This window comes from Erythranthe guttata, chromosome 7 (assembly GCF_056151865.1).
Source record: "Erythranthe guttata isolate IM_541 chromosome 7, IM_541, whole genome shotgun sequence".
Taxonomy (NCBI): domain Eukaryota; kingdom Viridiplantae; phylum Streptophyta; class Magnoliopsida; order Lamiales; family Phrymaceae; genus Erythranthe; species Erythranthe guttata.
The window spans coordinates 11,026,051-11,035,452 of record NC_142539.1 but is presented as its reverse complement, the minus strand read 5'-3'; the positions used below and the strand labels follow the sequence as shown (position 1 = coordinate 11,035,452).

Below are 9,402 nucleotides of genomic sequence, written 5' to 3'. Positions count from 1 at the left end.
ACTTGTAAAAAAAAATAGAATAACACGAGCAGAATAGACAGCTCAAACTAAAGATAAGACAGAGGAATGAGAATAATCATAATGTTAAAAAGCTCTCAAATTTAACGACTTTTACAATGTTCAAATTTGAGGGCTGGAATCGAAGGCAAGAGAGCATTGGGTGCTTCAGCAGAAAACTAGGTTGAACGATGATGGTCGTTACAGAGTTGAATGAGATCAAACTTGTGGAAAATTAGCAACGGATAAAATCCAAGTCAATATAATCAAGAAAACTGATTTGAGTGATTTGAACTAAAATTTGACTGGATTGGAAAATTGGTTTATAATGCAAACCCTTATTCAAACTCGAAATCTCGAATTCAAAGTCACGATTTTACTACAGGCAATACACTTTATCAATGAAAGAACAGGGCTGAGTCACCGGATAGCTTAGCTGCCCGCAACCCCATCTCGCTCACCATAATTACTACACCCAAATTTTTCATAGTTTAACAAAAATGTTGAACACATACATGCAGCACTTTTGGCAGTAGAGCATTATCCAACCATTTTAAGTTGTTGACAATACTAAAATACAAGATATACGCAAGACGTTTTATACCGTCACGCACAGCTACTTTCACTTACATGCATTCAAAACCTTGGTTTCACCCGAATCTTCCGTTTCTAAACGGGTATTAAAACCAATCAGCTTGTTCAGTGCACCCACGTAGGCTCGGACACTTGATATGACAATATCCATTGCTGCTCCAGTTCCACTGTTTGTACAGACGAAATCATGTTTCAGAAACTAACTAAAAAGAGTACAATTGGCTACATCTTGTTCTTTATATTTCCATTTTTTTTCCTGAAGAATATATATTAGGGCAATTTACGGCCACCCCTGAGTTATGGTCAAATTACGAAACCCCCCCTCCTGTTTCGGTAATTACGGAAAAAAACCCCTCCAGAGGTAAATTTAGGGATGTTAAATCGGTAAAACCGAACCAAAATTTCGGTACGCCAACATTTCATACCGTTAACTGAACTGAATATACGATTTGGTTTGGTAAATAACCGAATTACATAAATTATATGTAAAAATATTTAAAAGGAGGGGGGTGGATGTAATTATCCAAACAAGAGAGGTTTTTTCGTAATTTGGTCATACCTCGGGGGGTGGCCGTAATTTGCCCTAGATATTATATTATTAAGTACACCTGCGTACCTGAATGCCCGGTTTACAGTTTCTCCGGTCATAGCATGGGTTGCTGTGACACTATCCTCTGCACGAATAAGAACCCTTGTTGTGGCTATAGCGTCAATGCCTTCAGTCACTGCATTCATCGAATACTCGAGAAGTCTTACAGGAACCTGCAAGAAACCGAGAATACATTATGGTGATTTCAGATACTAGGCCTCGTTGGTAAGTAAATAATTGGTGTTTGGTAAAGCTAATAACTTTCCAATTCGACCCCGGAAATATTATGTTATTATGCCTTTTAGAGAGCTTTTTTGTTGGACCTTCCGTGGTGATTGAGTTTTCATTAAATTATTCAATCTTAGCTAATCCTATTTTGGCAACCAAACGATGCCTAAGAGAACTAAAATGAACAAGAATGCAAATCAATGCACAAAGGGAAGGAAGTGTAATTTCTTGAAGCTTCAGACCTTAACAACAAGATCAACCGCTTTATATGCTGCATCAACGGGCCCCGTTCCAACTGAACAAGAAATATACTCAGCACCATCTGCATCAATGAGTTTGACAGTTGCTGTTGAAAGGCCAAGACTTCCGCATGTAACCTGTCCACGAGGAACATCCATCGTAAATTGGATGAACCGTCGTCATATTACACCAAAAATAATGATTTATTCAATGATCAACCAATAAGCTGAAAACATGCCTGTACATCTTCAACTTTCCAAATAACCACTGGCTGGAAAACTTCATCCGAGACTAGGGCAATTAGATCATCATCGGTGATAATCTGGAAAAATCAAAATACTAGAAACAGGTGGGTAATAATATCTCAACATTCGCAAGTTAAAATGGCTTCTTTTAGAATTCATTTTCATTCTTGAAAGAATTCAGTAACAAAGCAGTGTACCTTTTTGTTTCCTGCTACACCTTTGAAGCGTGCAAAAAGATCGTCAAGTCCCTTGCCATCAATATCGTATCCAAGCTGCAACCATATTCAGTCATACTATAAGTCTAATTTATTACTGATACATAGTAGGAGCAGTTGCAGGAAACTCTAATAACAAATTATAATAAGCTTAAACTGCAATTTACCTCCAACATTTTGGCTTTCAAAGCATGGCGTCCACTGTAAAAGAATGTAAACAAAAACATAATGATAAAATGTTCCTTTACATACATCAAATATACACGATGATAACAAAATGGAAGTAGTGTGTAGGAAGAGAGTCATAGCAAAAGAGTTGATAGCAAAAAAAAACGGGGAGACAATTCTAAACTAAAACATTAAAGATTTTACGGAATGGATGGACAGAAGACAGAAAATGGGCACAGATCCACAAAGCAGCCCCCATTGCCAACCCAAAAGGAATTGAAAATGAAATAAGAATTTGTGTTCAATCTAGTTTAATAAGTGAACTTTAAGGCTAGTAGTATCATATAAAATAATTTTAAAACTGGTGGAAGTCCTTGTTGCATGAAAACCAATATCACGTGTATTCAAATATTTAAACCTATCGAAGTTTGAAATATAACACATAGAAGCATGGTTTTGATTAAATTAGTAAACGGATAAAGGTTTGAATTAGATTTCAGAAACATTGAAACTCGGTGTACTAATCATTAAGAAATAAGTAAAACATCACATCTTATTATCGTTTTAATTTTTTTGTAAATATCATCTTCATCATTGAATAATCTTCTTTCTGCCGTTTGAAAGAAAAAAAACATCTAGCCAAATAATGCCAATAAAAAAAGAAAAGTTATATGACATTCTTTTTTATCCTTGCAAGAATGTCACATAAATACTCCTAAATATGCAAAGTTAGAAACTCACCTGGGCAAAAACTGTCACACCACATCAATATTGGTCTATAGAATTCCTTATGTTAATTACTGTTTGGCCTTTTTGCCAAACGTAAATTGTGACCTTTCTCTGTAGCATCTGCTTGCCGCGTTGGGTTGGTCATGTGCTCGTGTGTGAATGAAGCATATCATGGCAATTGCCCAAATGATTAGATATTTCCTAGTTTTTACTCACTATAATCTAATCTAAAATACTACTAATTATTTATGACATCGCTAATTCGACAACAATTCACCCAACAACCTTTGTCCTATCTGAACAAAAGGCCCAAGTTTTTAAATTCATTCTGCCTACAGGTCTTCCCTTTGTCTTAAAACCATATTCCATCACATCTGCTACACTAATAGCTCTGTGAAATTTTTAGTTCCACCCCATATCTAGTAGATTCACCACCTAAAAGTGTCTTATCATCAACAAATATGTTACATACCACAGTATATTTGTAATATTTCTTTTAATGGTTTGAACAATGATAAAGCATCACTAGCAACTAAAACTTGCAATAAAGGAGCGCATGAAGATAAGATGGGTAACAGGTAGTTCCCCCATACCTGAGTTTGCCAAGCACTATACCAGATTCATTAGAGCGAAGAAGTCCAATATCTTCGGGAGATATAATTTCGTATGTGTTCTTATTTTTAAGCATTCCATCCTGCAAAATGGCTCGAAGACTAATTAATACAAAAAGCATAATATAAGACAAAGTTTTACTTGATGTAAAAGAATCTTAACATACTATATACGATTTCTTAGACAAGCATAAATTGATACAATCAGAAGCAGCAGGAACTATGAACAAAATGCACCCCTCAAGTCAAATAAAGGCATTTTTATCCAAGAAACAAATGTTGTATGGATTAGTCTGTGAGGCTATCTCAATATATTTCGAAATCATTTTTATATAGGAAAAGTACTAAGGAATCAATTACTTTGTATTACTTCCGTGAAACATATAACTGAAAAGGAGAAGAATTGAGGCTTTTCATTATGACAAAAGCTCGAGTGATCACAAACCTCGAGTCACACAATCTAACATGCGCCCTGATTTTAAGAATATCGGAGAAGTCTCTTAACAAATTTATACATGTACATCAGGCAAATGAATCCAACACATAATTTGTCAAAAGTGGAGCACGAAAATCCATTTTGTAAAATCCCAAAAAATTGTCTAGGCTTTAAGAATCTACTAAGACCATGACATGTAAATAGGCTTGGTCATGCTTAATATGAATGGAGCCTCTTCAAACTTCTAACTATAGAGTCTGGTCGAATACCATTACGCCACACACCGAGCAGAAAGGAATTGACAAGCTAGTTACAGAAACCAGCGACAACACAAGTTTGCTCGTTGAGGCATTACATTGATTAATCTACACATCATGTGCATTAAAGGAGTCCGAGGTCTAACCAATTTCATAAAAAACATGATATTGCAAACAAGAAGCATAGAGAACATAATACATAGGCATAACTATAACTGATCGACAAAAAATATTTTCAGAAATATTAAAAAGGCACTCTAATTCCAACATAAATCTAGGATTAGCTTGTAACGGAAATCCGAAAGATTCACTTAAACTCCATGATGAACTTAGCCAAGGACTCAAACTGCTGATGGAAAAGTTGACAAAGGGCACAAGGATTGCAAGTTAAAAGTTTTTAAACTAACTCGGTTAGACAAAGAAATGACAGTCAGTTGAGTGTGTCAAGGACCTTCTTGCTAATAAACCAGGATCTTGTAAGAATTTAATCCTCCATATCACTCTACCATTTCCCGGACAAAAATACAGCAAAGGCCAAGAAAATAATAAAGAAGGGTCGGTCAAATCAGTGGTTTTCTCTGACATAAGTAAAGAAAGTGAAGTACAGAGGAAACGGAATCACACTCTAGTAGCCTCCGGCCTTCCTACTACTACATATATCTTTTAATTCCTAAACAATGATCACTCTCTCCAAAGCGAATAAGCTTACAAATATAAAAGCAAGAGAACGACTTTTTGGTAAACAATTGTAAACCTGTTACTCTGAATGAGAATCAGAATAAAAAGTAAAAAACATATTATATCCAACATAATCTATAAATAAATGGGTAACCATAGTGAGTAAAATAATCCAAAACCCAACTATATAAAGTAATTTACAACAATATCAAAGAGCTTAGTAGCTTACTACTGAAGGGTCCTGATACTTTTGGAAACCTCAACGGGGTAATTCATCATTAAATCAGATCTTAACGAAACTGAGAAAATGTCTACTATAAATCTAACCTCGAGATCTTAAGTATTTCCCCATTTCTTAATTTTATTCTGGTGGGCTCTTATATTTCCAGAAAAACTCATTGATAAGCCACAAGATGCTAGATATCGATTCATGAGTTCCAAGTGGCATTTTATGACAGTGGTAATCAGATAAAACAAGATTGAATATAAGGATGCAAAGAATCTTAAGGAAAACACTTCAGACATTGACCCATTCAACACCAACCTGATGGATTCCACTTTCATGCGCAAAAGCATTAGCTCCAACAATTGCTTTATGTGGCTGGATCCTCAGACCACTGTATTCTTCTACCTAAAGTATATTGTTCAACAAAGTGACCACGTAATTAATAATTATTTAAATCGAGAGAAGTTGAAAAGGCATAAAAGAAGCAGAGGACAGTATACCATCTTGCTGGCCATAACAATGTGTTGGGTATTGATCCCTGTGTAAAGTCCATCTAGCACTTGCTCTCCACGGCATTTTAAGGCCATTACAACCTAATGTAAAGCAGAAAATAAAAGTAAGTAAATCAACTGGGAAACCGAATGGTCTTTCTTGACTAATAAACTATTCACTCCAGCTTACAGAAATGTGAACTTTTCAGAGTGCAGGGATATGTCTCTTATATTGTATGTTCTTTCGAGCCTTTAATCCAATTTCACTTGGGCACTTCGCCCTTGTAAATTTAAACAGTACAAAAAAAATAATAATATTATACGCTAATTCCAAAAATGTTTTTCTTTTTCAGTTGGCATTTTTCAAGATTTTATGTGCCTGCAATTTTCAGATGAAAAATAAAAAATAAAAACAATAACAGCTCAAGGGGAGATGATAATAACTACAAGAAAGACGTGATCACAAATATGTGCATGATGCACAAAAAAATATAACTTTTCACATTTTGGTATTCATACTTGAAATGCAGTCTTTCTCAGTTTTCCTGCTATTATAGTTTACGGACTCAAAAAACCAGTTAACTTAATACATCTTGTCTATTATCCTTTGGATACCTGACAGCAATGTTATAGTTCTATAAACTTTATGGCAGCAGTAGAGATAACAGAGAAGCTTAAGCACTGGTGTGGGAAGCATGTAAATAATCTCAATAATATTTCAATGTTATCAATTAATTATGTACAGAAATATCCAGAAACTACTTAATAGTAGTCAACAATCATAAACTTCCACTACAGACTATACGAAAGTGAGCTTTTCACAATGCAGTGACGTGTCTCTTATGTTTAAGGTTATTTTGAGCCTTCAATCCAATTTCACTTAGGCATTGTTCCTTGGGTAAATTTAGGCTGCTGCAGAGAGAATTTTAAAATATACTAAATTCTATACAAGGTTCTCCACACACACACACACTGGTGCTAAAAGGAAAAAAACTATCGACCGTGAACATAACAGGAAACCTAAAGAGAAACACACCTCCTCTAACGACGCATTACCAGCTCTTTCACCAATGCCATTAATGGTGACCTCCAATTGCCTTGCGCCAGCATGTGCACCCTGAGGGCAAAATCAGCACCCTTGTGGATATAGCACGAATTTACTTGTATACATTATACAAGTAGGAAAGTAAATCACATACCGATAGAGTATTAGCTGTAGATAAACCAAGGTCATTCTGGCAGTGCGTGGAGATAATCACATTTTCAATGCCAGGAGTATTGGCTTTTAAGTCAGCAATTAATTGTCCAAATTCAGTGGGCAAAGTATAGCCAACTGTATCAGGGATGTTAAGTGTTGTTGCACCAGCCTTAATAACTTCTCCCAGAATTTGATACAGAAACTCCCTGTCCGATCTGTAAGAAATAAAAGAATAGAAAGCTGAAAAAAAAACACATCTAAAAGAGTTTATATTATGCAAAATTAAGAAAAATTGCTGTTTTAGTGAAATTCAGACATTAATTTCTGCACCAAATGTACACGAGCAGCATAAAATTGTTCTGCAAAACTTTCAAGAATCTGAAGGGTGTTTATTTTCAATCAGAGTCAAGCTATTATCTGAAGTCAACGGTAAACAAATTCAACCAGCTCATTCACACTCCTTGTGCTATAGCTTTGTAATCAAAGTTAGAATCAGTTTTGGAAAGCTAATTAGCTAAGGGCAAGGCATACAATGAAAAGAAGAGATAACACAAAAAACATTCATTTCAATTGCCATGCTTTTGGCCGCCGGTTAAGAATCCGGCTACCAATCAAATGCCAAGCAGGACAAACAATAGAAATCATCATATCAACGTAGACCTTAATCATCGACAAAAAAATTACCAATCCCCCACAACATTTGAATCCCATTAAACAAATTATGTGGCATGGAAAATAAGCAACAGAGAGACAATTACAACACTTATGCCGTCAAAGAAATGACTTCCGAACAAAGATTCAGCTTTAGAACTTTAAATAAACCCTGCGATCACTTTTCTAATCTTACCCGTGAGTTCTTTAACTTGATAAAACCGATTAAGAATATTATACGCCTAATCAATTACAAATGCGCGGTACAAGTTTCAGAAAAAAAAACGACCCAAAATGCATTTTGGTGAGGTTAAGTTGTGTGTTCCTTCAGCATTTTTGCAATTACAGTCGAACCTCGATAAATTAATAATCTCGATTAAATAACAGTTTCTCTCAGTCCTGAATCGGTTAAAACGTGTTAAATTATTAACTCGACTGTATTTTTAACTGTACATGCCGAAAGAGACTAATCTTTCAAACTGATAATAAGAAATAAATCATAGGTTGTGTCACCTTCCAGCATCTTCGGGGCTAAATTCGACGTCGTTGCAACCTAAACTCCGCGCGTAAGCGACCATACTCGTAGCCTTCTCGATGACCTGCTCCCGAGACATCTTCAACTTGAATTCCATATGAATTTCGCTGGTGGCAATAAAAGTGTGGATTCGGGGCTTCTTCGCCTCCTTCACCGCCTCCCACGCCTTGTCAATGTCCCTCTTGTTACACCTGGCCAGGCCGCAGATGACCGGCACGTGATCGGAGTCAGCGTTTCCGACCTCACGTGCGATCAATTTCACGCCTTCAAAATCGGCGTCGGAGGAGGCCGGGAACCCGGCCTCGATGATGTCGACGCCGAGGCGGGCGAGCTGGCGGGCGATGTCGAGCTTCTCCTTCGTGGTCATGGTGGCGCCGGGGGATTGCTCGCCGTCGCGGAGGGTGGTGTCGAATATGCGGACGTACTTTGGGTCCGAAATGTGGTTCGGGATGTACTCCGGACGGCGGATGGAGCAGCGGATGGCGGCGGAGCGTGGGGCATTTGTTTGCCGGACGAGGTGGAATGGGCGGAGAGAGATCCTGTTGGAGGAGGGGAGACTGGTGGTGGTGGTGGGAGATGGATTTATGGGTATGCGCTTGCAAATTGAAGACGCCATTGTTGAATGCTGCTGAGGTGTTGTGGTGATTGATAGATAAGCCCTATGTATTTAAACCTTAATATTTAAACCCTAGTCTTGACCGTTTAAGAAATGATGGCTTGAATGTTGACTGTGTTCGCTGGCGTCACTGTGACCCATAGTTGTTGCCTTTTATCTTTTGGGAAAATTTGTCCTTGATTTTAAGGTAAATTCAAATCATTTTTTAATTAATAAACATTAATTGAATTTTACTTTATACCCTTATATTAATTTAGCGTATTTTATGGTTGAGAAATAAAGGGCGAATGGCAAAAAGGCCCACATGGGACTTAAATGCACATTGGTCTAAAAAAAAAAACCAATCTCTCATTCCTTAATATTACACATTGACCTCGGATTTAAACAAATATATCACATTAACCCCCAAAATATTATTTTTTTCAGAAAATAATTTTTTTCCAACCAGATTCCGGTGTTGACTTTTTTTTTTTCCTAAATTTTTTTTCCGGCCGGTCAACCACCGTTTACCGGTCTCCGGCGTTGACTTTTTTTTTTCTTAGAAAAAAACATTTTAATTAATATTACTGTCTTGGCTACTAAATTACCGTCTCAGACAGTAATATTACTGTTTGGGACAGTAATATTATGAATATTATTTTCCCGAACAATAATATTATTGTCTAAGACAGTTAAATTACTCTTGAAGACAGTAATTT

At 36.5% G+C, this 9,402-nt stretch overlaps 1 protein-coding gene across 1 annotated transcript; it reads right to left on the bottom strand.

Moving 5' to 3' along the window:
• Window positions 1-315: 315 nt before the first annotated feature.
• Window positions 316-8,876, bottom strand: LOC105970728 (2-isopropylmalate synthase A). Its single transcript, XM_012995553.2, has 12 exons — window positions 8,067-8,876; window positions 6,904-7,117; window positions 6,741-6,821; window positions 5,714-5,806; window positions 5,532-5,618; window positions 3,599-3,699; window positions 2,276-2,309; window positions 2,091-2,165; window positions 1,887-1,970; window positions 1,651-1,785; window positions 1,208-1,353; window positions 316-758 (listed from the first exon to the last, which is right to left on the bottom strand). Exons 1-12 carry the CDS (start codon window positions 8,702-8,704, stop codon window positions 620-622), a joined length of 1,827 nt encoding a protein of 608 aa, XP_012851007.2. The 5' UTR covers window positions 8,705-8,876; the 3' UTR covers window positions 316-619.
• Between the last annotated feature and the right edge of the window lie 526 nt (window positions 8,877-9,402).

Coding starts and splice junctions, on each gene's coding strand:
- LOC105970728 (XM_012995553.2), bottom strand. CDS start 8,704: ATGGCGTCTTCAATTTGCAAGCGCATACCCATAAATCCATCTCCCACC. Junction 2,166..2,275: donor TGAAAGCCAAAATGTTGGAG/GTAAATTGCAGT, acceptor ATATGGTTGCAG/CTTGGATACGATATTGATGG. Junction 759..1,207: donor ACTGTAAACCGGGCATTCAG/GTACGCAGGTGT, acceptor CTGTACAAACAG/TGGAACTGGAGCAGCAATGG.